Genomic DNA, 27,896 nt, shown 5'->3' with positions numbered 1-27,896 from the left:
CTATAAACATCTCCTCTGCATCTCAGGAGTGCTACTTTTGTTGCATTGCCGGTGGCAACCAAATAAGGCGAGTTATATTGCTCTGCCATTTAAATCTATTTTCCAACCAATTTCTATCTAGTGATTAACTTTCCTTATCACTTATACCACAAAACAGTTTCACTCCATCTGTGCATATCCAGAATAGACTCACTAGCCAAAAGTGGGATTTTCCCCTTCTCTGATCTGAAAGTGTAAAACCTATGGAACACCTTGGACCTCCATTTAAAGGTAACTTTTAACAGTTTGGGACAAAGAGAGTATAATTTATTTTCAACACTGACTGCATAAATACTGTAGGTTTTGGAGAGGAATAGCGTTTTAAAACCTAATGCTGAACCTAGGAAGCTACCTAATGCTGACTTCTCTGTCCTCAGTTGAATATCAGATGGTTGTGTGGGACAAAGATGTGGAAAATTAAGATCTATTAAAAAGCACAGAGATGACAGCTGTAGAACATATAAAATAAATTTGAAAGAAATCTAATCTATATATTCCATAGCTTCACTCCACCTAGGACTTGGACATTCTGTTCATTCCTTAGAGCTGTTCTCAGCAGCTAGAGAGTGCTTATGCTTGGTTAATATGCAAATAGCTGATTTTTATAGAGGAGGCTGTGAAATTGTTAATATATTTTTATAGATTTTTATAATTGTTATATGGCGTATGCAAGCAATGCACTTCTACAACATCAAATTAGGGCAAAACCTTAGCTGTATTATGTTAACTGCATAGAAGTACTTATTGTAAGACAACCACTGTAGCAAAACCAGAAGAGGATCTTTGCTCCAAAAGTTGCCATTCCAGCAGTCAATGGGATTGGCACCAGGGGTGTGAATACTTGCATGGACTGCACCTGGGATTTCAGAGTAGTTTATTATAGCAAAAAGTTGTATTCAGAAGTTCCTGTATTCAGAAGTCACCTACATAACTCAGGAGATACACAGACTAGGATTTTTGTTTTGGTAAGTCATAGCTAGTCATCGGCTGGTCAGTAAGTAGAATCAAACTATTGTCTTGCCAGCAGTTTGAGGGAACAATAAATCATTTAGTAATAGTACAGTAGTTTAGTTTTATAATATAATAGTATAATAGTTTAGTTTTATAAACTAAAATAGTTTTATAGTTTTAGGTTTATAGTTATAACCTACTTTTGCAGTTTATGTAGTGCATGACACAACTCAGTGAGTGAGAGTTTCACATTTGGTAATACCAAAATCTAATGAAGAAAATAATCATGCTCCAACGGTCTGCTGGTTTTTTGTAAAATGGAAAGTGCACTGTAATGTTTTTCAAGGGGTGAGTTGATGCCTGCTTCTTAATAGAAGATGGTAGTTTTGTTGTCCTGATATGTTGGTTTTATTTGGTTTAAAATGAAGGTGTTTGGTTCTAAGAATAGTTACAGCCAAAGTTGTGCAGGTGTGAACGCTGGAATAGGAATTGCTGATGAGCCTTTAGATGACTCTTTTCCTCTGCCACTCTATTCAGACTTACATGGATGCATTGCCTGAGTAAAGTGGTTTGTTCAAGGGTCTAGCAATGTTCATGTTTGTGCTATTTCTCTGCATCTTCCCTCCCATCCAGTGACTATCCAGTAGATATGCAGGAGAAATAAAGTATTGCCAATACTTAGTTATGATAGTGCCTTTACTGACAATGCAGTCAATATTATGACCAGATCTTTCAGGGTTTTTTCAGGTTATTCCTGACATTTACTTTCATATGGCCTGGTCTTCATTTTTCATCTTTAAGTCATATTCTTATCATCAAAACCAAGCATTATGGCTCAAGTGTAGCCTAGAGTTCGTTGTTGTAATGGGTATGAGCTGTTACTTGAGTCATTATAGTGTAGCAGTCAAGACTTCTATGATCACTAGTACAGATTTGAAACAAATCCTGGGCCATGGGCAATATATTGTCATGTTGCCAATACTGTGATTTCATAGGTTCAAAAAATAGCAGATTGAAAGGGACCTCTGGGATCATCTGGTCCAACCTTTCTTGGCAAGAGCATGGTCTAGACAAGATGTCTCAGCACCCTGTCCAGCCAAATCTTAAAACTGTCCAGTGTTGGGGAATCTACCACTTCTCTGGGCAGATTATTCCAATGGCTGATTATTCTCAATGTGAAAAATTTTCCTCTTGTGTCCAACTGGAATTTCCCCAGGAGTAACCTGTACTCACTAGCCCTCATATTATTCATGTGACTCTGTAAAAAGGGTGTCTCCATCTTTAAATACTCCACTCTTTAAATACTGGAACACAGTGATAGAGTCTCCCCTAAGCCTCTTCTCAAGTCAGAACAAACCCAGTTTTCTCAGACAGCCATATGGAAGGCTTCCCAGGCCTTGGGTCATCTTTGTAGCCCTTCCCTTGACCCCCTCCGGACTGTCCACATCTCAATTGTATAGCAGGGACCAAAACTGAGCACAGTATTCCAGGTGTAGCCTGACAAGCACTGATTATGATAATTACTTATCTCTGCTGGTGATGTCCTTGCTGATGCAACCCAGCATTCTTTTGGCTTTATTTTTTTCTTGCCACAGCAGCACACTGTTCATTCATATTGAGCTCATGGTCCACCAGGAGACCAAGGCCCCTGAGCTGCTCAGCCAGGTGGATCACAGCCTGTCCTGCACTCCTGGATTATGTTTTCCCAGATACATTTCCTAGGGTGCAGAGTTTTAAGCTTACTAGCTATTAATACTCATATAATATTTGTGAAACTAGACTTCTGTTCAACCAAGTATGGGAAAGCTGGTTCTCTGCAAAATCGAGCTGTGGTATGCGCATGGCACTTCAGCACAGAGCAGTGGGAGGGCTGTAAGCAGCTCATGCTTCCACATTCACTCAGCTGCCTTTTCTCCTGCCCAGTAAAAGAGGAAGAACAGACCTGAGCTCCTGTGCCTGAGAAGTCTGGGAATGGGTGAGGGAGAGGTTTGAGCTAGGTAGCCTGACTTCCAATGGAGTGTGAGAAAAAGGAGAATTTTTAGCTCTACCACCACTGTGAACTGAAGGTGCTATGCAGGTGAGCAGTATGTTTCTGGCCCTTGGCAAAATCAGAGCAGTTGGAAAGAGGAGGGCTAGAAATGAGGGGGAGATCCTGGATTAGACCCAAGATCCCTTGAAATCAGAATTGATCTTTGTCCTATATACTTAGTGGTTTCATGGTGCTGGGTAGTATCATGATTCTGTGTTGGGTCAGCTATCAAAATTGTGATAGTGCTACTGCCTGCAGTAAACCCTGCTGACAGGCAGGTATTACCCAAGCTTTGCACCTGTGCAGATGAGAACAGATATGGTGAGTGTGGCCAAAAACTCTGGTGGAGTTTAAATCTGTAGTGTCCTACTTCAGTCTTACAAGATGCCTAAATATAGGTACACACATACATACCTACAGAGCTTTTATTTCACATGGTGTGTAAGTCTAAAGAATATGAGTGTAATGCTTTTGCTGATGTCCTTTGGTTTTGGACTGAAAGCCCACAGTGAGGTTTCAGAGTGGCCGCCTTCCCACCCACTTGGAGGGTGTGAAGTAGAGTTTGTTTATGCTGTACTGTGCTGAGAATGAGCTGAGGTCCTGTGCTAGTGTCTGTCCTCTTACTTATATCTGGGCAGCGTGGTGTTCAGCTGAGCTACAGAAATGGGGTTTTTTACCAGTTGTTGGATAGTAAAAGCAAACAAAAGTATTTTTCATTTGCTATTATGAACCATGGTATTTGTCTGAAGCAAGTACTGAAAACAGATTTTTTAGTTCCATTTGAACAATGCCTGATCTGTTTTTAGTCTGACATATGGGGTATACCTAGGTGAGCATGCTTGTGGATGAATGAACTAAATCCTTAGAGATAGCTATTATAATTTTAAAGCATCTCTATTTACCTTGTGGATACTGTGACTGATTTTACAAGGTACTGTGTGTTTCCTGGGAAGTGAGGAGTGCTCCCAACTCTTGGGGGAGATGCTCAGCATGTTTATGGAGGTCTGTGGTCTTTAAGATGGGGCACATGACCAAGATAAAGTTAAGATGACATTAAAAAGCAAAGAACAGAATTTTCAGTAGTATCACTTGTATGATAGAATCTAGAGACTCAAGCAGCATGTTAGATAATCATCCCAGGGGTTGTTGTGAAGTCTTCTTAGCCATATACTTACAGTCCAGATATATAAAATATAGTGAAGGAAGTACTTTGATTCCAAAATGGAAAAATGAGCAACAAAGGGAATAAACTACTTCTATGACGTTTTAACCAGAGGTTTGTGGTACAGCTGGAAATCAAACCCAAGAACACAGTGCTGCTGTGTTCCATATTATTTTTCCTGCTCCTGATTGCTATGCCCAGTTTCACTCCAAGATATTAGAGCCTAAAAAATAATTGAAAACACTTAATTTCATAAGAATTTCCATTTACATTTTTTCCTCCCATAGCCCAATTAATATTGACTAGTTTCGCTTTTGATTTCAGCAATTTCTACGCAATCGCACATTGGTTCCTGTTCTGTACTACAAGACAGCAGTGTTGTTTTGCTATGAACACTGTAAAGAGAGGCACATCTCTTCTTAACCAAAACTTTTTCTACTATTTGACAATTTTCCTATTATTTCTGTAATTAAAGGTCACGTTATGTTATAGAACCTGCCTGTGGCTCCTTTTTAAGGTCCATTAAGACCATCTTAGGATCATACCTGGAAGGATAATTCTGGTGCCAAATAAGAGTATGTCTGTAATATGCAAATGAATTTGATACAATATTCCTGAAGGAGGCTATCATATAAACCTCTCAGCAGTTCAGACTTGTGACAGATTTCTGCAGATGAGAGTTTACCAAAGATACTTTCTGTGTAGAGCTTATTTTAGGTTTTTTAATTGTTCATGGCTTTTGTCAACATTTGCCATGATGAACCCCGCATTTAGGGTGGAGCTGACTTGACAGGAGCAAGTTTGTTTCTCTGATGATTTGGTTTGGATTTCTCATGTAAGATGGATTTTAACAGCCTATTAGCAAACTTCTGTGAGTTTTGCTCCTGGCTCTCCAAAATTCTGAAATTAAAATGTCATTTAAAGTCTGCTTTTAATTCAAGTCCTTCTGCCGAAGTACTTTGTGTTAGAAAGCAAACAGAACCCCCAACTCTCCCCGTCTCTTGTGCTAGGTTCTTGGAAATATCCCTGATTTTAGGGTGTTTGATGCCCGCGCCTGGCAGTGCCGGTGCGGTTGTGGCGGGGCCGGGAGCGGCTGCAGTGGCGCGGCGGGGCCGGCAGAGGGCGCGGCGGGCAGCGGGAGCTCCGCGCCGGGGCCGCTCCCAGCGGGAATTCCCCCGCGGCAGGAACGGCCCGCGCTCAAAGCTGCGTTGGTCGGCAACAGCACCCCGGCCGCGTTGAGCCTAGAGCAGATCTCAATCTCACCCATACTCACCCATCTTTATTTGTGTCACCTCATGTAGAAGAAAACAAAACAAAACAAAACAAAAAAAACCCTTAACTTTTTGGGACGGGGAGGATGGATGGTTTTCAGTTTCCATTTGATTTGTTAAAAAGCACATCTGCACCCTGACCATGCTGAGTCCTGAACTTGGTCTATCATGTACCTATGTGTGTCACACTTCCATGGCACTTTGGAACAGAACAAAGCTTTACACTGTGAATCCAGATCTCGGAGTGGGGATGCCAGAGGTGTTAGGTTTTTGTCTTTGCTGTTTTTTTTTTTTTTTTTTTAATACCAGTATAAGTATTGAATTCTTTTTTCTTTTGGGTTTCTGCCCTAAATTTTACTATGTGTTTATTCATCAGCTAAGACTGCAGCTTACAGATGGGTCCATCAATGCTCCCGAATCGAAACAATAGACTCCAATTCTCCACTAATCTTGTCTTCACAGCAGGACATGGCACTACAAGCAAGAGCTGCTGCTTTAAGGCACTTACACATCCAGCTATGACTTGTGTTAGAAAAAGTGACTTTCTGTCACCAAGAGAAAACTCATCAGTGTGGGACCTCCTTGTGAATCAGCTTCTTTCTATTATACACACATTTAACCAGTTTATTCCATCTCATCCACCACCTTTAAATTCTGCCTACAAACAGGGACCTTTGCTGGTTCAGCTCTCTAGCCAGATAACATTTGCTTTTCTTTTCTTACATGGCATTAAGAATAACAGAGAACCTGTCTCTTTCTGCGTGTATTCACTGACACAGAATCACAACATAGAAGTCCTGCAGTGAAATATGATTTTTTCTATTGCCAGTCTGCAGTAGAAGTGCCCATCTCTGCAATTCAAGTCATACCACACCTTTACATCCTTGCATCTCCTATGCCCCACACAGGACCAGGGCCAATGGAATGTCTTTTTCTCTCAGTTTCTCAGTATGTGAAATGGAGGTACTAAAACATCAGCCTCCTTTGACTCAGAGGACTACCTAACAGATATATAATAAATACTTTTTGAGAGATTGGAAGGTGTATGGGAGGCCTCTAAATAAAAATAAATTAATGAATAAATCATGTCATTTGCCAAGCCCTCAAAGTGCCAGCATTAAATGTTTTGGCCATCAGCAGAAATCCTTGCAAAACTGGTATGGAAGTGTGCCAGCTCTGGTGCACAGCCTGGGCTTATATGTACCAGGACGATGATGAAAAAATAAGCAATTTGTTACACACCCATATATACAAATAAAGAGACTCACCACAGGTGAATTGTTGAGCCAGTTTTTGCAAGGCTGGCTGTGCAGCATAATTGCTGGAAAGATATCTCGAGTTTTGCACAGTGTAATTCTTCTTGCTTTGTTTTTCTGGCCACTGGGGAGCCAGCCTTCTGTATGTCATGGCTGCCAGGGCTGTGGTAACCTTTCCTTCAAATAATGCACTGCTCTTGCTGGGTGTTGTTACATGTGATAAACTGCAAATTCTTAGACTAATTCAGCTCAGTGACTGTAAGTAAATGTGTATTTTCCCCCAAATGGAATTTCATGATTTTGCAGTTATGGAAGTAAAACACTCATTTCTAGAAAAGCAGATAATAGTCTATAAATAGTCCAGTCAAGAAAACAAAAACATAGTTTCTGCTGTTTAATTCCACAGTCATGCTGGTAGAATTTACAGGATTAACTTTGTGTAAATAGTTTCTCTTTCATTTGTAAGATCTGGAACAGGTCACTACATGTATTTTATATTCAAAGTTTTACCAGGAGAACTCTAAGAGAAGCTAAGGTGGCTTGTATGAATCACCCAGGATTACTCCTGGTTCTTGTGTGGCTGAGCCAGTTTGCATAATTCGGAGAGAGATGCATGAAAAAGCTACTGGGCTTTGGAACCCCTCTGGGTTTTGATCAAAAGCCCACTGAAGCCAAACCCTTTGGCTCTAGTCATCAGGCTAAGGCAGCAGTAGCAACTGAACAAGATAAGGCAATTTTGGAAGCTGTTAAATCTAGTTTTCTGCGTTCTCTGGATCTTATCACTGCGAATGGAACATAGGCTGCATGTGTAGCGTCCCACAGACACAAGGCTGTTGTAATTTCAGAAGCAGCGCAGCCACTTAAAGGTATTTTTTCCACCAGTGTGTCATCTTAGCTGTATTTAGTATATTTGTGAGAATAGAGTTGTGATTACTGTGGAGGCAGGCTGTTCTGAAAAATGTTCTGGTCATTACAGTGGGGCCATTAAATGGAAGGAATGAATTGTGCTGTTGATCTCCTTGGAGCCTCTACAGTGTGACTGCAGGTCTTCTCAAGGCTTGATCTGCAAGACGTGATGGGGAGGGCTCAGGCAGCTGAGATGACATTGGCTTGACATACCTGGGCTGCTTGAGAGAGAGCTTCCTTGTGGTGCCACCAGCCTTTTTGAGCTATCCAGCCCATTGTTTTGCTCTTTCACTGTTCTTGGCTACTGTGTTTGACCTACATCTGGCTGCTAGGACACGTCTTTGGGAAAAGGTTATTCAGCATGTGCCTCTGAAGCAGCCAAGGCCTGACTGAGAGTGCTGTGTCTCTAGGAGACACATTATTCCTCCTGGAGAGGTAGAACACTGTGGGATTTATCCCCCTGCTATGAAGTTAACATTGATGTGTGTAAGCAACCATCAGGATTATTTACTTATGAAATAAACAGATTTTACCTTAAAATGAAGGGGGAGTGAAGGTAAGCTCAAAGCTTACCAGACAAAAGGGCTATGGGAACCACTGGGGAAGCACCAGGGGATGGTGCCTGGGGAGATGCTGGAACCTGTCAGATCCTTTTCCCTCAAGGCACAAATCATGCTCTCCAGCATGGGGAAGGGCAGAAAGGAGGCTGTGTGCCCTATAGGAGTCTTAAGAGCTAGAACTGAACCTGAACAGCTTTCCTGGCAAACCTACTGCCCCTTTTCTAAGTATAGCCAGTAAAGACGGCTGAAAAAGGATAAGCCACATCGTCAAAAGGGTTTTTGTAGTGCACAGGTACTGTTCAGATGCAAGTACTGGATGCAAGATCCTAGGAAATGGGTATTTTTAATCTAATCCTTTGCATATATTTTGTGTGTTCATATGAGTAATTCTGGGAATTCTCTGGTGATCACATGAAAAAGGGTTTATAGGATCAAGTCCCCAGGGCTTAGTCTCATAAGATGCCAAGCTGTCTAACCCCAGCAAAGGAAAGCACCTGAGCTTGGGCTTTAAGAACACGAGTGATCTTTTAGTAATTAATGGGACTTGTCACATGCTTAAAGTTAAATCTACATATAAAGTATTGGGTTGGACCAGACTTGCAGGTTTGGCACTCAGCATCCTGCACAGAGCCCAGTGAATTCACTGACCTACTAGGTCAACAGTATGGTAGAACTTATGTGCTGCTTTATAGAAGAAAATGTTAACAAAACCCAGCAAAGATATTATTATGGAATATAATTACAAAAAATATGGTTTAAAAACCCTATTTATTAAATTTTATTGTTCTCCTGACACACAGCAAATTAAATTGATCTGTAGCATGAAATATTCTAATATTTTTAGCAGAATTTATTTTCCTGGTGCATAATATAATGGAATGAGCAATAAATGTTAATATAACGTTCAGTTTCAACTCTTACAAGCCAAGCTTTGTAGAATTGCTGAGAGTAGAATGGAGAGAGTATGATGACTTCCCCTCCCACATCCCTGTACCTCCTACCAACCTTCCCTGGTGGAAATTTCCATTCTGCATTCCCATTCTCTGTAGTAAACATTTTACAGCCTCATAATCATCTCATAGCTGAGAGATATTAAGTATGTTTTTGCTAGATTATGATTAATTTCAATATTCCCTGCATTTTGCATTTGATTGGCTAATAGTTTATTACAGGTGTTTTATTCTTCAGGATTCTGACACCATTGGTGTTTGCTATAGCATCCCTTCCCAGTAATGAACTCCACTGGGGAAGGAGGTTTGATGCAATACATTGGAATAGGTAGATGTGGCTTTTATGTGCAATGTCTTCTAGGTAAGAGATCTCATTTTGGATGCACTTGGAGTATGGTTCCCCTTAAACAAACCAGGTAATTTAGGCCTGGAACCTTAGCTGTTGTAGGTAGGTAGCTGTGATAAAGACAACAGCGGGCAGTGATTTCCATCAGCTAAAGCTATGATTCTTGATGTAGGAAAAAGGATGAAAACTTTACCCCTCTTGATGGAAATTATGTCCTTCTGAGTGCATGTGATTGCCCTTGGCAAGTATGGGGTTTAATGTCTTAGGAAAACATATGGTCATGATTAATATCCTATGCATGTCCTAAGGAGCTGTAGTGAAAATCCTTTTGTTGCTGGCCTAAAATAGACAGCACTGCATGATGGGAACAAAAGACAAATTTTCAAAGTGGGCTCAGATAGAGTGCTAAAACTACATATAAACACTTGAAGCAAGTCTCATTTTTGAGGGATGGTGAATGCTTTTATCTTCTCATGATTTCCTTGGTGCAATGTCTGTAAATGACACAGTTACAGATATGTGCTACTCTGACAAAGTGAGGTTCGTGGTTACAGGAATTTCTGCAGTGACGCTAATTTGTAAGTGATGCTATGGATACATCTGCCATGTAATGCTCATTGCCTAAGTGAGGTAGCAGCACGGCAGGAGAACTGGAAACACAGAGGCTGTATCTGTGAGCAGTGCTATAGACTGGGACAGCATCAGTGACAAAGACACTATTAACTAAATAGAACGGACTCAGGATTAAGTGCTTTGTGCCTCTGAAGCTGCTATACCAGGGCTGGCACTATAAATATACTTACAGTATATTCTTCCAGGGAGCTTTCTGTTAATATCTGAGTGGGCAAAATAAAAAATTAACCTCTTTCTGCTAAAGATGATGCCCCAAGTACATCTGAACTCTCAGCAAGTGCTACAGATGGAACAAGAGTACATCCAACTTTTTTGTTTTGCCTTTCAATCCTGAATCTTAATTAGTTCCCTACTGCTTTAGTACATGCACAACATTTTAATAGTCATAAGGACTTACTCCAATCCATACTGCCATTTCCACAATTCCCTCCTTCATACCAGCAATCCTGTCATTCCCCCCCCCCCCCCCCCCATTTAGGAATAGTGTAAAGAAAACTAAATAGCCAAGCGTGTAGCTGTAGATTGATGAGGTTGTCACACCATTCTCTTCACCGTTTTCTTCCAACCTGCACTGTGCTCTAATAGATGGATGATTGCCGGGGGAGAGAGAGACTTAGCAAATCCCACAGCCAGATGTTCAGGGATGGACAGAGCGACCTTCTCAAGGAACCCAGAGGACTGTAGCTGTGTCCTTCTGAGGGAGAAGGACAGTCAGGTGCCTCTGGCTGCCTGTGTTTATCTCTCATTTCAAAAGGAGCACAAATGGACTCAGCATGGCTGCAAGGATGGATGTTTTTCAGTGCATCGCGGGAAATGACCAGTCATCCGTCTCTTCACTCTGGAGTCTGCCTGCAGCCATCAATCTTGAAGCCCAGCATGGCAGCTCCTTTTGGCTTAGTTTGGCTCAATGTTAGATGAACAAAGGGAAATGAAAGCTGAGCAGAAGGAAAGGAGAGAAGAGCAGCTATTCTCTATTTCACTTTGTTTTCCCCTTGCATGGTTCTCTCTCTCTCTTCCCCATTACAATCTATTTTCACTGTATTTTGTAAGGTGTGGAAATGTATATTTTCAGGGTCTGGGAGTTTACAGTGTTTCTCTGTTAGCAGAGAGGAGAAGGGAGAGGGATATTGAAAAGACATAATTCAAGGCCCAGAGATTCCATTTTTCAGACTTTTCTGTGGCAGTTTTCAGAACAAGCATGCCCTAGTCAGCTGCAGCAGACAGGGAGAAGGAATATAGTACCTTCCCTCCATCTTGCTGTTTTTCTTCCTTTTTTTCCTGATTCCTTCCTCACTGCCACATTAGTGTTTTCAGGCATGTACTTCATCTCTCCATTCCTGTTCTATTCAAGAAGCAATCAACAGAGCCACATGATGGGACTTTCTGGATACAGGTGTGTACTGATGCCCAGAGCCATGATGGCAGCTCCTGCTGCCAGTCAAGCTCGCTTGGGTCAAGCCTTCTTCATGTAACAGCACTGGGCTGTACAGGCTTTGCATGAGCTGCCTGACCTCATCCAGCACCCGTGGTTCCTACTGTGAAACCAGAGGTCATGGCAATATCTTCATTGGTATGCAGCCCATCAGAAGAAAACACATTCAGACATGTCTGTCACCTAGCACTGAATTAGCTGATTTCAGCACTGAACTCAGATGGGCCACTTTTTGCCTGAAATAACTCAGATTTGATGTACCTTGAGCCAGGCTGAAAGAATAAAAAAGTGTGTGAATACACTGCCTGCTGGACTCCCATAGCTAGGGTCTGCTTTTTTTCCCCACAGTGAGCTGTAATGTTGTTTCTTACACTGTTTTCCCCTCATCTTCTTGCCTCTGGATATCATAATAGTTCATGTTTTGTTTATTCTGTAGAAGGCTTATGTAGAGATAGCATTGTTCCCCTTAGCACTGCCCCACTGTGGTGTTTGATTGATGCATTTAAAAAAATGTGTGATTGCATTTACCTTTTAATTTTCCTGGTTGATCACAATGATCTAAGCATCAGGCCTGACAGAGCCAGGCTTCCCTGCAGAACTGTGGTAAGAGATTTCTCTCTCCCAGTTTTAGGCAAAGAATTGAGATCTCCCAGGCATACAGAAGGACCAACTAAGCACTGAGGCAGAGCAAGGGAACTCTGTAAATACTGGACATAGAGATCTCTGAGAAATCTTTACCTGCTTTCAACCCAAATGTGCCATCTGGAGTGAACAGACTTATGGCAAGATGGGGAAAATTTATACCATCATGGGCTTAAGAGCTGCTTTGCAGTATGTGCTGAGGTGGTTTTTTTTTGTTTTGTTTTTTTTTTTTTTTTTTTTCCCTTCTTCCTTCTTACCATAAACTTAAAGCATAAACCCTCAAGGAAAACATTTGTTTGGTGAAAACCAGTTTCTCCTCTTCCACACCTTGCATCAGCAGGCTTTACAAGTGGGCACAAGACTTTTCTGAGTGGGGATATTCAGGGAATTCTTTTGTATTTTCTTTACAAAATGGATGGCGTCCTTTTCCTACCTGTGCATTTAATTGTGTCACTTTTGAATGAATGGTCATATTTTCTGCCACTACCCGTATTGCCTCCCTGCAGATTCTGAAAAAGACAAATCTTGTTCCCGTTGTCATGAGGCAGCCTACCCCAGATGGCACATCTGTGTCTCGGGATGCCCTCTGGCTGGCCTGTTGGCAGGCATTCCCGTGGCTTTGAAGGTCACCTTGTTTACACCTTGCCTTTTTCCCCCTCCCTATTCAGAGGCTTGCTGAGCCTGCAGGCTGGGCTTCACCATCTGCATTTTCTCTGGTGCCATTAATCTTCCTGTTTACCATTCTGTTATTAATTCTAGAGTTCACCTTTTTGTCTAAACCCTTTATAGGCCTCTTGAAATTGCTTGCCTTTTGTGGCAAGAGATCTGAGCATCTCAGAGATAATTTGCTTTGTTCTTTCCCATTTCTGAAAGGCTACCTACTTGCACCTCATGCCATTTTTCTATTACAAGCCTTCCTTCTTATAATAACATTTTTCACTTATATAGCTTCATCTGTCAGATGTATCTTAACATAGGAGTAACTATTATTTTTGTCCTTTGGAATTTGTGAATTGGCCACTGAAATCTGGTATCTGTGGAAATAGTCCTACTTTTTAGTGTTTTTCTTGGCTGGAAAGAAAATGTGTTCAAATCTGTCTTTGTGAGAGCCTGTAAGACCACCTTGCATTTTTGGTGCATTTTATTTGAATGCCTAAATGCCTATGAATATTAAACAAGCCTTACCAAACCCCAGAGGATAGGTGAAGGCTATCTCCATTTGACAGATGATGGAAAAGCAGAGAGCGCATCTGTTAGAATTTGGCTCAGCATCACTTGGTGGGACAGCAGAGATGCCAAAGGCAGCATCTGGGGTTGTTGCTCCCTATCCCATCCTAGAATCATTGCGCTTTGCTGTGGCCTTGCTGTTCTCCATTGGTGTATGCGGCTCAGTATTCAGTGAGCCAGGGGTGCTGCCCCACGTGTGCCTGGCGTGGCTGAGCCTCAGGCAGGGCTGTGCTGCTCCCGGCGTGCCGAGCGCTGCCTTCCCGCACATGGCAGCTCTGCGGGCGGCCACGCAGGACCAGGGCTGGGACAGCTGGCTCCAGGCTGGGTGCTCTCATAAGCCCTGGCACACCCTGCTAATGCCTTCGGGGTGAGCGTGTGTCTCTGCCAGCTCCCCAGAACTCTGGGTGTTTGGAAGGCTTTGCTAGTGGAGCTGCCCCTCCATGCGGAGCCAGGCAGAGCTGAGCACAAAACCCCCTCAGTGCGGAGCACCAGAACGCACAGAGCGGGTTCCCAAGAATCTCTGCAGGACTCAGATTGGCTTTGGCAGGTTTATCAGCTCTGGCTTAGTGCCGGCTCTGCTAGGCCTGGACTGAATTAATTGGGATGCTTGTGCACTGCAGCTGAGAGATAACTGCATTACAGAGATTTATCTGTTACTAAAGGTATCCCCTCCACTGTCCTCGATAAGGACGAGAAGCTATGCAGAATCTCACAGAATTTGCAGGAAGGTTGGCATGGCTGGCTCTACACATGGTTTATGTATGAGTTTGTGTGCAGTACAAGTGTTTTTATTCAGTTCTGTCACATCCAGTGCAGTTGCTTGCAATGGAGGTCCACTCCCTGTTACCCTTTGCAGAGTGTGCAATGTGGGCATGACTATCTCACCCGTGGGGAGGGGGGGGACTGGTGTTTGCTGGTAACTGTCTGGTTAATTATTTAATTCTGGTGCTTTGGAGGGGCCAAAATGCCCATCATCTATTTGTGTGAGTGATTCTATATGACCATTTACAGCCCAAGTTATTCTTTTGCTCCCAACAGAGCAGAAGCCCTGTTAGGGTGACACAATGCCCAAAGGAACAGCCTTTTTTACTTAACATTTTTCTCTGAATTATAGCAGTTATCCTGACTCTGTCCCTTGATAGTGCCTATGGTGTTGCTGCAGAAGTTGTGGTGCAGTGTAAACCCATCTAGAACACAAATGCAAGAGAACACAAATGAGTGCTAGAAAAATGCTATTGAATGGAGATATTTCTGAATGGAGACGATTTCAGCCCTGAGGGTAGTTACTTGATCCCGCATTTAGTCTGATACTGTAATTTGGCAGTCTTTGAGAAGCAGGTACAGCTTATTATATGTGACAATGATTTATATCTGTGCTGAGAAATAAATCTGTAGAAAACTTCCAAGAGACAACTGACAAGCGAGCTCTTTTGTTTGTTTTTTTTTTTTTTTTGAGAGAGAGATTTTATAGAGGCATTCTAGTCTGCCAGAGAAATACAGCTGCTTGTAAAGACCACATTTTGATAGTGGGTTAAACTAAACAATGCTTAACCTTATGTTTAAGGGCCTCTGCAATTTTCTGCAGCCCTTTTCCTCCCTCCTGTTGTCTTGTAGCGTCCTGGGACATATTTTAACTAAGGGCTGATAGAAGCTTTCCATTGAATCCCAGTCTTAAAACTCAAAGTTGTCCTCTGATATTTCTGCAGTTATGCCCAGGCTAAGGACTGAAAGTGTACAGTCCCACCCACACAAGATCTTCCTCTGTCTTCCCTTTCTCCTCTTCCTGTGCCCTCTCCCATCTTCATCATGACACTAGCAGCTTTCTATGAGGAGGTGCCAGGGAGACATTGGGATTTCCCAGTCTCCCTGTGCTCCTTAGAGCAAACCTCAGTAGTGCCTAAAATCTCAAACATTTGCTAAGAATAATTTCAGAGCTTTACACAATAGAGAGTCCTCTAAACTAGTTTTTCCATTCAAAATGGTTTGTTTCTGTGGAAATAAATAATTTTTTCAAGTTGTCTTCTAGAAGTGGTTTATCATTGTTTTTGGTTGGATTCTTGTTCTCACCACAGCCCAGTTTACCTTGAGAATGCAATAATATACATGAGGTTTAGAGTGGGATTGGTGGGAGAGACAAATAATTACTGGAGTAGCCTTACAATCTCTGATACAGCATGGCTATTTTGCAGCTTGGATTAAAAATAAAGTGAATTTGATGTTTACTGCTCTCTAGGGATGTTTGTTTGGCTTTATGGACTGATTGTGAGAGTCTGTGTTATCAGTAATCTGCCCCAGGGGAGGCCCAGGGCTGGGCTGACAGGAGGCTCTGTGATCCATGTATGTGTAAAACTGGCAGTGACAAGTTTGCTGCAGATGGGTGCTGAATTGCAGGAGTGTTGGGAGAAAAGGGTGGGATATCAGGGGCCATGGAAGATCAGCATTAAATCATAATAGCAATAACATGAGCATCTGCCCCTGGGATAACAGGATGTGGTGTAGTGAAAGAAGGGTTTTGGAGATCTGGATCTGCAGAAGAAGTGAAGGTCCATGCTGTGCTGGCAGGGACAGAACCCTGCCTTTCGTATACCTGGTTCTGGTCACTGCTGTGAATATATCAGTTCCAAGGATGCTAACAAGTCATTGTACTGGCCATGAACACAACAAGCAAGCAAGCAAGCAAACAAGCTGAGGAGAGTTTGGTCGTGCATGCACAGAAAAGCTACAGAATGCAGCTATTCATGTAAGGCATTGTCTCCCCATTCTTTCTTAAGGGATTCCATCCCCCTGCCCCCACCCTTTGCACTCTAACGCTATATTTGTGCCTTGGAGATGTGGAGATGAGCGTATGATGGATGGATGGATGCTGCTTGTCTGGGTTTTTCACCACCATTTCCCCTGGGGCACTCTGTCTGCTGGCAGAGAGCACCATCCCAAAAGATGGTATCTTTTGCAAACTCGACAGCTAACAGACAGCTTCTCTCTCTGCATATTTCCCCAAAGAAGAGCAGGCTTAATCTGGTTTTTATATGGCATATTTCATTATAATCTTTTTGACTTCCCATGTTCCCAATACGCCATAATAAATAAAACGCTGGGGGTGGGAACAGCAGAGATGCTGAGGCTTCACACTCTTGTGACACTGATGAATTCTCATTTTAAACTGTCATGGGATTTAATTGCATGCTGAGCCACTGCACTGCACTTTCAGACACATCCTGCCACATCCTCTTAATGAGCTTAGTGGCTGCATTCACTCAGCAGTAGTTCTGTTTACTGTGAATTAGGTGGCTTTTTTAGACCACCTATATGATTTTAAAGAGGTAGTGGTTATTAAGGTCATATCCTCGGATTTATCCGTCCTAAACAGCACTTCATGGACTCGTAACATATAGTTTCCTCTGACACTTTTTTATGTTCCAAAAAAATGGCACCAAGAAACAAAAACGCAAGAATCTATGTGCAAAGTCAGTGTTTGTCTAAGAGGGTTTTTGGAAGCCGGATTGCTTTGGTTTGCATAGTAGCTGTCTCTGGTGTGATAGATCATGCTGGAACTCACCCAATAAGTATCTCTGTTCCCAATTAGAACTGGAAATGGAGCTGCTTACGAGTGCACAGAGATGATGGTTTGGGTGGCAGCTGCTACTGTGGAGATGGAAATGATCCATTGTAAAACAAATACATTGCACTGTATAGAAAAAGGGATGATTGTTTTTAATTTATGTTTCAAAGAGACACTGAAAAGTTGCTTAACTCAATGCGTTGTAAACCAAATGTAGCTTATTTAAGGACAGGAATTTGCAGCCATTTTGCTATTTTGGCAAATTGAAACTTGAAAAAGCCCACAATTTTTGCGGGATTTGTGAAAATGTGCTTCATTTGGAGGCAGCAGTTCAATAGAAAACAGATACAGGAATGATACTGGCATGGGTGCTTGTTCAGATTCTACCACTGCAATCTCAGGACCTTAATAAATAGAGAGGTTGCTGCACTGAGCTGGTAAGCAGAAATAACCATGTTAATTTAATCACTATGAAAGGGACTCTGCCAAGTTAAGAAACATAAATTATAATTATATGCACACACACACACATTTGAATTATAATATATGCACAATATTTAGCTGTGACACCAAGAATACAATGGTTTACTAAAACAGGAAGAATTCTTAAATAACTTTTTCTTTTCATTGATGATTTTTGTTGATTTGACATTTCCATTTTGTGTAGTTCCAACTAGTTCTTGTATCTCCTACATTAATCATGTGCTATTGTATCTGTGGTACTAATCAAAAGGAAATTTTTCTACAAACCTTCTTTAAATTCTCATATTAAAGAGTAAGCTTTTAATTATAGTGACTTTACTGGTAGTTATTACTTGTAATAAAGATTATGTTCTCTGAAATGGTAATGTTTGAAGAAGAGCTTGTGATACAAACTAGAAGTTACAATGAATGTAGAACAATTAGTGGGTAGCAAATGCTATTACCTATATCTAAAAAGGATTTGGATGTGGTTCAAAGATTTAAAGACACATAAATTCTACATGAACATCTGAGAAATGGATTGAAACAGTAATTACATATAAGCAGTAAAGCACCTGGGAAATGATGATATAGGAGTTTCTAACCAAGTACATTTTTCCTACCAAAGAAAAGCAAGCCTCACTACTTTCTTAAAATTCTTTACATGATATGAAAAAAAACTAATAGGTAGGGAGGTTGACAATTTTCTTAAACTTTCTGAAGACCTTTGGTGTGTCTCCAAAGAGAAACTGAGAATTGTCTTGGATCAAAACTTTTGAAATAAAAGATTGTAGAAGAAAGAACTTCCACTGTAGATAAAGACTTCCAGCTGGTGCATCAAGGTTTAGTGCTTGGTCCTGTGTTGTATAATACACTAATGAACAAGCTGGAGTGTGGGAATACCTTGTCAACTACAAAGATTTCCACATACCATGAAGTTATTGAGAGCAATCATGGCCAGGAAGGTCTGTGCAGAACACTCTGGGGAGAGGTGAATGTCCTTGGGGAGTGGGCAGAGGGATGGGCATTATAATATGGTACCTGAGTGTTTGAATGTATTCCTTATGGGAAGTTCTTGTCCCCATTACAAGAGTCCTAATTCTTCTGCTTAATAGGTAACTTGGCCATTGAAAGACACAGCCTGAGGAGTAATCTAAAGAATACCATCATTCATTTGTTTAAATGGGGGATGTGTTTTCATCTGAAAATGCCAGATGCAGTATCTTGGGAAGACTGGTGTACAATAAGAGAAAGTTCAGAGAGGTTTGTCAGGACCATACGAAAAACTTCCCACAGCAGAGTAATAGAAAAGATTGTAACAGTTTATCCTTGAAAGGAGAGGAATTAAAAGAAATGACAAAAATTTTGGTCAAGAACTTCTATTTTCCCTAGAAAGAACAAGGGGGCGGGCAATAGAAGTGAAACACTCCTTCTTTCAAACCATAGTTAAACTGTTAAACTCTATCAGGTGGGAAAACATCGAGGTAAAAGTGGATCAAAAATTCAGAAAGGGCTGGGCTATTCTGTGTATTTTCAGAAGAGCCAGATTTAGGATAAGTGCAAGGGATACTGCATTTATCTCTCAGCATGAAACAGTATTAAGGTAGGTAAGTTCTTTTGCATTTCTCTCAAAGCTTCTACAGTAGCATGAGAGGTGACTGCATAGTGTGGAATGAGCAATATCAAAGCAGAAGCAAGCACAGGGTCACAGCTTAATTTCTTAAGCCTAGAAGAGTCTCCCTCTGGCCTTGTTTGAAGCTTCAGTCACTGACTGGTACCTTCATAAGCAGGACAGTGAGTGGAACAGACCCCGCCTTAGTTCCAAACAGCAGCTCCCATAGTATGGGGAAGGCCTTGATCTTTCACATGAAAACTAAATTTCAGTTTTTGAGTTGACTCCTCAGTTTTCTTTAGTGTACTGGAATAAGAATGAAAGATACTTCTCTTGCTTTTGTGGGAAAATCACGGATAGTTAAATGGGAAAGAGAACATAAGGGATCTAGTGAAATTAATTTAATGATCCCTGGTAGTGTTTAACTATTTCTGTAGGTTAACTGAACTATCTTTTCAATTTTAGAAGACTTTCATCTCTAGGGATTCAAAAACTAGTTTGGAAACATAATTTCCCGTCTTCATTTCTGTACCCTTTACAGACTAACCATCTTCAGGAAGGATTGAATTTATTACAAAGACCGAATTCATTACAAGGTGTTGACTTTGGACCTCTGAAGGTTTTTATGCTGTAGACTTTACATTCCAGATAAGATAGTGTCTGCTTTTTCCCACCTTCTAGAGCTATTTAGGAATTAAAGTACGTTCATAGAAGCTACCAGTGGAGAAGAAAATGAAAGAGTTGAATGGCAGTCAGCTTAGTGGGAAAATGGGAGACAGACACTGAGTTTATTTTCACTGGATGCCCAGCTCACTAACTTAACTTCTTGGTGATTCAGTCTCCCCATCAGCTGTGAATAAAAATATTACCTTACAACGCCTTGTCAGCGGGATGTTAAATTTAGTAATTAGAAAATGCTCTGAGAGTTTTGGATGAAAAGTCCTCCTGGAGTGTTGTTGTTGGGAAGTAGCAGTGCCACACAGAACATGCATGCCTACTAAAGACAGCTGCCTGTGTTGACCTTAAAACCTACCTTTCCCTCTTTTCAAACTTAGTTTTTGATATCTCTGGAAGTGGAGAGTAGTTCCTCCTTCATAGATGTTCTACTTATCCCTCAGCCTTTCCTTGCTCATTTCCTTTTCTAATGCATGCATTTGCTGAATGTACTGGTATCCAGAGACAGGCATAGCTTGTCACAGTGGGGACATGTTTGTTTCCAATGCCCTTGAGCTTGCTTGAAGCTTCTTTGCTTGCTGAATGTATGATGACCCCTTGGGGTTTGCAGTCCCTCAAGGTTCTAAATACAGAGCAAATGCCCTTTTGCACCCAAGCACAGGACTTTGAACCCAAGCCAAGCACCCATCCAGAGATGATTATGGAGGTTCCTCAGTGACTACAGATTCAAGCATTGGGATTTGCACATAAATTACATCAAAAATCTCTTCTTTCTATTGAAATGTCTGGATCCAGAGGGAGGTACTAGGCATTCATACAGGGAAATTCAATCTGCATGATTCTCTTTTGACTTCTCTGCCTTTTTTATAGCTCAAGCTATAAAACTCAACTCAAGAAGTTGGGGAAGGGGCCATAATGGGATGCTTATGCAGAGCTTAATGCTGAAAACAGAGGTCTGATTGAATAGAGCTCCTTGTGATGAGAAGGGGGATCAATTCACAGTTGACCCCATCCCATTGTGTGGGTTGTCCTGGGAGTTTCCTTTAAAATCCCAGTGGTTTGGTTTTTCTGCATGGCTTAGACTCAGCCTTTCCCTCCATGAATAGAACAGCTTTTTCTGGAATTTCTGCTGGATTTTCTGTGGTTGTTGGCTGAGCAATGCTTTCCCGCTTCAGAAGACTGTAGCAAGTACATTGTAGAAGTACAGATCAGGGACGCTGAATCATTTGATAACTAAGTTTTTCATATATAGAACAAACATATTCCTGGGATGCAACTGCCCCCAAGAAACAGATTATACTTTACTGTCCCAGGTGGAAGTGCTCATTCATTATTTGGTTTGCAGGAATGATTTGGGACTTTAAAAACACATCAATTTCTGCCCTGCAGAATTTACAGCTCATTGTGATAGAAAGGCAGGGAGCTTCAGGCAGACTGGGGAACAAAACACAGTTCTTAAAGCATAAGTAGACAGAACTATGAATTAAGGACACCAGATGCTGATTTGTAAGCATCATTCTTGTACATTATTACTTGTAAATATACTGGTCTAGAGAAAAGAATTCATTTTAGAAGGGAAGGACTACTTTAGAAATCCATACCTGGCAGCGTCAGGTAAAGACATGTGCAGGATGTTTCCATGCTAGGGGATTGCTCTAAATGAGCCCCTGTATGAGTGGGGTAGAGGCTTGGGTCTACAAGGAAAACTGGATTATTTCCCAGGTATATTTTAACACCTTGCTGAAGTTAACATGCTGTATTTGCCTGTCTGCTGCACTGCCTCATAATCTAGTGACAGCATTTGAAAGGAGAATAAGGCTCTGTTCCTTCACATCTCCAGCAAGTAGAATCAAACATCCTCATAAATCCAGTGTCTTTGGAGCTCTGTCTCCAGCCTGTTTCCAAGCCAGCCTGTGGCTCTTCCTGCAGTGACTGGGTGTTGTCCCACTTTATGGGCAAGATTCTGCACTCATAACTGTGTTTCTTTGCTGGTATTGCCAGCTAGAGCCAACCGGAGATTTTATCTAGTCAGTATTACAGGAAAACTCAAGACACGTCTCTGTTTTTCAATGTAAGGTCTCAGCACTGGCCTCCCACACAAGCTTTCTGTTTTCCCAAACGTGGAACATGCCCTGGTGTAGGAGAATGAGGATTGAAGCTGTGCTATATAAACCGTGCCAGATGCTAAATTGCATTAAACTTTTCTTCTTCAGGAGATCAGATTCTTCATATTTGTTATTTCAGTATCTTAAAAAGTCCTGATTTTGTTCTTTATTTAAAGCATAGGAAGTTTACACAAAGAAGAAAGATTTTCCCCCCATTTATTTCCTCCTGATAAAATATATCTAGCCCTTTTTTCCTGTAAACAAGCACAGCAAATGAAAAGATACCAGGTTTTCAGTAGGATAGAAATTAATCATAAATGGAGTTTCTTAGTGGTTAAATGAACTTGAAGAGCTCCCCTTCCAGACAAGTTTGAAAGTCTGTTCATCATCTGCTTGACATCTCTGTCCTTCTTGTTAGCCCTTTGGGGGAGACACACAGTGAATGTGTTTTGTTTTTCAGAAGTTGATCTGCCTCTGAAGAAAGATGGGTTCACCTCAGAAAGTACAACTCTGGAAGCTTTGCTGCGTGGAGAGGCAATAGAGAAAAAAACAGACACTAAAGAGGAAGACACTATACAAGAAATCCAGGTAAAGGAGAGCCCTATGCTCTGACATCAGGGCTGGATTTTACAATTTGTCTCTAAGTCTAACAGTCTTTTGTCCTGTGGCAAAACAGTGTATCTGTTGATAGTTGTGTCATTGTACTGCCAAAATGTTATCAAACCTTTGTGCTACACTGTGATGCTCAAAATGATATCAAGTATCTCACACGTTTTTCTTGTCACAAGAAACTTTGTTGTATGCTGCACAGGTCCTGTGTTCAAATTTATTTTGCAGCACTATGAGATAATTACATAAAAAAAACTGAGAAGCTGAGGTGGGTCCCAACTATAAACTGACTTTTAATGGTTCACATTTAAAGTGAGTTTCACGGATTTCAATTGGGATTCACAGCTGCTGTAGACTAAAACATGTCATTGCTTTGCCTGGTTTTTTTTTGGTTTTTTTTTTTGTTTTTGTTTTTGTTTTTGTTTTGTTTTTTTTTTTTGTTTGGTTTGGGTTTTTTTTTTTTTTTTTGGGTTTTTTTTTTTTTATAGTAGGTAGCCTTCTGGAGGTATACAAGAAAAACAAATTTCTTAAAAATATAATCTTAAATATTTCAATTATTATTAGTGATGCAGTATGAGAAATATTGCCTCTTCACATGCATTATGGTTTGAAAATTGTCAGGATTTCATTTCATTCTGCAACAATTAAAAGCTACAACACAATTGCAGGTTTGTTATAGAAGGAATTCAGCTAATATAAAGGGTTCTTGTATAAGTCCATGTCACTTTTAAAACATCTTAAATCACTGGGAAAGTGGGCCTCTCCCACAGCAGCACATCTTTGGTGATGCCAAAACACCATTGTGGTGTGAGTCTTTTTAGGGATTTTTAGTGAGAGTTATTAGCAATGTGTCAAACTTGGTAATTTTGGGTGAGATACAAAATGTTGCATCTATACCTCAAAGTAGTAAAAATTTGAGGGGTCAGTCCCATGTGAAATGAAACAAAAAATGTAAACATCAAATCTGTATTACCTGAAGTTCAGTCCTACTGCTCCATTTGTTAGGAATTTTACACAGGTAAGGGCAGCACAATTGGGTCGCTCATTCCCAGTTGCACAGGTAAAAGAGCACCATCAAAGAGGAAGCATGCCACGCTTATGGACTGGGGAAAAGCTTGGCATGAGCCCTGCTCTGTTTGCTTTTTTTAGTAGTATATCTGGGTCTTACCACAGGGCTGTTTTTCCCTGATTTCAAGGTCACAAGAAGTCATGGTGCAGCATCCTTATGAAATTGACAAGTGCCTTTGAATGTTGCTGTGTGATCTGAGCTCCTAAATTATCCCCAGCAGCAGTCTGAGGAAAGAGACCTCAGAGATGGTGGAAGTGACATAAATCCAGGCATTGCAGAGCAGGGAGGGGGTACAAAAAAACAGAACAGATTTTTAGCTAAACTGCTGTAGCTGTGACCTGTCAACTGGATGCTAGTTTCATCAGAACAGATGCAAAAGGCATGTCTTGCTGCTTTATCTTATGCAAGCATAGCTTATCTGGATTCAGTCTGTAGAACAATGATTGCCAAAGCCTTCACTAGTAGGCAGCTTCTAGTGTGTACTTTGGCACCTGGCAGCTAGACTGTACCAGATGAAAATCACAATCAGTGCCTTTATCAGTATGACAAAAAAAGGGAATGCAAATCTCTCTGTTGTTCCTTTGCATACTTGTCTGTGCTGTAACTCCAAAGGGCCCAGCCTCAATGGTGGTGAGAGTGAGCAGGTGGGATAGACATCATTGTAATTCCCACCTCAGACTCAGCCACTTGCCACCCTCCCGAATTCCCAGTATCTATCAGGAGAAGATGACTTGGTGCTTGGCTGCACCAAAGTATATAGGGCTGGGAAACTTTTAGAAAGACATAATAGGAAAAGAAAAGTTACTCTGCTAAAACTCATAAGGGTTCCCCCTGCCAAATAGATGCAGGCATTGGGACCTGCTGTACAGTTGGTATGTAATAGGATTGAAAATTTTACCCTACAGTAAAATGGTATTGAATGTGTGTCTCCATTGTTTGATGGAGAAGAGTTAGAGTAGCCTTCTGACCATGTAGCAGAAAGGTTATGCCCCTTCTATCAAGGATTAAAGTAATTACTCTGACAGTGTCACCAAATTCACACTTGGTTACATATTATCTCTTTCCTAAATTGATGCTTCAATTTTAAGGGAAGAAAGTGGTTTGTAATATTTCTCTTAACTCTCATGTAGTATTACTGTTGTAAATTAGCTGCTTTCCCTCCCACATACGATGTGGTTGTCCTTGTTTTGTTGAGGATTTTTTGAGATACTTTAAGATATGAAGCAATGAAAAAATACAAACTCATATCATTAAGTTTGCTTATTTTCTTACATATATTCTTACAGTCTCCTCATGTACAAAATTTTTCAAGCACTTCAGTCCTAAGATGAACTCAATTAATGTTTGCAGTATGTAATGTATGAATTTTGAAGAAACATTTTATGTAAGCAGAACTGGAACCTGTTTAACTTTTACACCCTCTAGTATTTAGTACCTCCAGTATTATGTGAAATTGTATTTCATGATGGTTGGAGCTCATTAATAGCCTCCTGATACTCAAAAATAGAAGAAGCAAAAATTAGATGAAGACTTGATCCTTGTCATGTGCTACAACTTGTTTGTAATGCACTGACCAGTATTAGTCTTAGAAATTTAGCTGATAAAGTAAGAATAAACTTTTGTAACTGGTCTTCTAAATACAGACATTTTGAAATGTGAAATTTCTGTTGCATTCTTTCCCACAAATTCAGAATTTGGTGCTTGAAGTATGTGGAAAGGAGAGAAAGAAACTGACTTGCTCCTGTTCCCCCTCTGCTGGCTCTCAAATAGTTTTTAAGTAGAAATTAGAGAGAAGGGACAAATACAGTAAGACTGAAGAACATTCCTATCAGTTTAATGTCACTATTTGAATCTGCATCGTGGCTGCAATTTAAATGAATGTTGGCATGGTGAAGATAAGTTAGTGATTCCAGATTAGTCCCTTGCAAAATGGCACAGCACCATAAATGGCAGGAGGGGCTGGGGCCAATTTCTGTATTTCTAGCAGACATGCCAAGGGTTGAGGGAATTTCAATGGGACTTCTTCCCACATTAGTGTTGTGATGATTTGTCTGGCCTTTTTCTATGTGATGTCTGACTTGTTCATGTTTTCATGCAGGACAGCCAGCCTGTATTTGGTTCTGTAGAGGTTACATTTCAAAAGATCAAGTTAAAAGATTGAAATTGCCTGGCCCAGGCATCTCACAGTTATGTGAGTTGAAGAAGTATTGTTCCTAATAATAATTAGTTGAACAAATTATTGCTGTTGGTGCTGTTAACCTCAATGAGACCTGTAATTCCTCAGCATTCTCATGCAACAAACTTCCTGCTTCCAGATTAGAGTTGTACCTGTGGTGCAAGCCCTAAAAAACATGGCTTTCTAGATCCATTCTGGAATACATGGAGGAATTTTTTCTATTTTTGCTAAAGAAGGAAGATGGTGAGCTAACAAGGAGAAAACTACTGGTTTTGTATTCCTGAAGTGCACTCTCAACATTAGAAGAAAAAAACAATTTAAATTGCAACAAATGAAAATAAAAATCCCAGGCAAACAAGTTCCCAGACAGGGCCTGCAGTTATGCATACTAATATTTGTGTTGTCTTGGAATATTGGTGCTCAGTGCTGCCAGTATTTGTTCTTAGGAACCTTTTTATCATAGTTGACTGATATCAGTAGTAGTTTTTTAGTAGGAATCCCCTGGAGATCTTAGGGTGGAAAAGAGAGCAAATTTTGCTTTGGTAGAGAGCAGCAGGGGTACTGGGATCTCATTTGGCTTTATATTAACTGTAATAACCCACAGTCACTGTGGTAAAGAGCAGTAGTTGGTTGTATGAGTCCTCCTTTTTTCTTCTAACCATTCCTTTATTGTTCAACCACAGAGGGTTTTAGAAAATGATGAAAATGCAGATGAAGTGAACGAGGAAGAAGACTTGGAAGAAGATATTCCAAAACGAAAGAACAGGCCTAGAGGACGGGTAAGTGGAGAGTTGATTGGAATGGAAAGGAGGGAAGCAAACCTCTGCTTTCTAGTGTATATTTCTTATGTGTATTATGTATGCAAAGTATTTATCCATGAATATTTGGTAGGGATAACACTATAGGTAATTTTCAGTCATATGTAATAGATTTTTAATATTTTTTCTGTTTACTTGCTGTGGAAGAAAAGGACTATTTTGAGAGTAAAAATTTGGGGGAATTTTATTTTAGTGTTGTATTTACAATTGTAATGTAAACTGTAATAACTATGATAACACCCTACTATTACAATGCTCCTTAAAAAAAAACTTTACTAATTGAAGAAAACCAGCAAATTCAGTCATGACAGCCAAAAAAGTATTAATAAAAGTAACTTGAACTGTGTTAATAAATTTTGCAGCTTTCTCCAGGGTAGCATTTTGTGGCTGATGCTGGCTCTCTTGAGCCCATGGCAAATCTTCCATTTGCTTGAAAAGGGCAATATTTTATCCTTAGGGGACTCTGTGTCCCTTCTCTTACCTAAGATGTCTTCACAATTCATCAGGGTACCAGTTAAGTAATGAGGCCAACATTTTAAACTTGGAATCAACATTTTCAATTGTGGGCCCGTAAGCTAGGCATCTAAATAAACGTGAACACAAGTCTCAGAAGTTTTGAGCATTTTCATCTCTCTTTGGCTCCAGTGGATGCTGCAGGGGCACAGGAGCTCTAGATGTACCTTTTGATGTGTTTATAGAAGTCAAGCAAGAAGGGCCACATTTTAGGCCACATTTTAGGCCAAATGAGCAGAATATAATAGCTTTTGAATAAGAGACATGAAACCACATTGAATACTTGCAATGTACTTATGCATCAGACCCTCTCTTTTGGTTTCTTCTTTGGTTGTTATGTTGTTTCAGTTTTCTGCTCCTCTTTATTTTGGAGCTTAAGTCCTTTAATATAAGATCAAAGCACTTTAATAATTGGATAAGTATATATTTCATCTTCCTTATTCTCAAAATCACCTGAACCAGTTTCTTTCTTTCTTTCTTTCTTAGCCAAAGACCCCCACCTGGAAAAAAATTTTCCAGAAAAATGTAAGTTTCAGAAAATTTGTATGAACCAGTAACCAAAACCAGGAGATAGAATCAATACATGCACATAAGCTTGACTGTAGCAATCAACTAATATTCCAGGCTAACAACTCTTTTCTAATAAGTTGCTCTCACATAAATTGCACATGCTGGTTAGGGTGAGGGAAAGGGAGTGAAGAGCTAGAAGAGATATACTGCTCAGGAGAAGAGGATTTGGTGTATTCATATATCCCAGACCTGTACAAAGTCCTGAAGTTAGTGTTACATGCAAGATTTTGCTTCCCTGTACAGAATTTTTTTCTCTGTTACTGTAAGGAAAGGAGTTGGAGGGTTCTAGAAGTCCCATTAATTTTGAAGCTTACATTTATGTTT

The 27,896-nt window shown here is 40.6% G+C and overlaps 1 protein-coding gene across 6 annotated transcripts in view; it reads left to right on the top strand.

The window, feature by feature from the left end:
* The window catches only part of DPF3 (double PHD fingers 3), a 154,716-nt gene that overhangs the window by 73,767 nt on the left and 53,053 nt on the right, over positions 1 to 27,896 (top strand). For 4 of the 6 annotated variants that reach the window (XM_053945331.1, XM_053945328.1, XM_053945332.1 and 1 more), the window contains exons 4-6: positions 22,278 to 22,405; positions 26,355 to 26,450; positions 27,489 to 27,527. In XM_053945331.1, coding sequence (XP_053801306.1) covers positions 22,278 to 22,405; positions 26,355 to 26,450; positions 27,489 to 27,527 — 263 coding nt within the window. The remainder of the gene's footprint in view (positions 1 to 22,277; positions 22,406 to 26,354; positions 26,451 to 27,488; positions 27,528 to 27,896) is intronic. The other 2 variants (XM_053945330.1, XM_053945333.1) reach the window with 1 other exon arrangement.

The sequence above is a fragment of the Vidua chalybeata genome, chromosome 6 (genome assembly GCF_026979565.1).
Source record: "Vidua chalybeata isolate OUT-0048 chromosome 6, bVidCha1 merged haplotype, whole genome shotgun sequence".
Lineage (NCBI taxonomy): Eukaryota > Metazoa > Chordata > Aves > Passeriformes > Viduidae > Vidua > Vidua chalybeata.
Note: the sequence above shows the minus strand (reverse complement) of the source record. Positions and strands in the feature narration are given on the sequence as shown.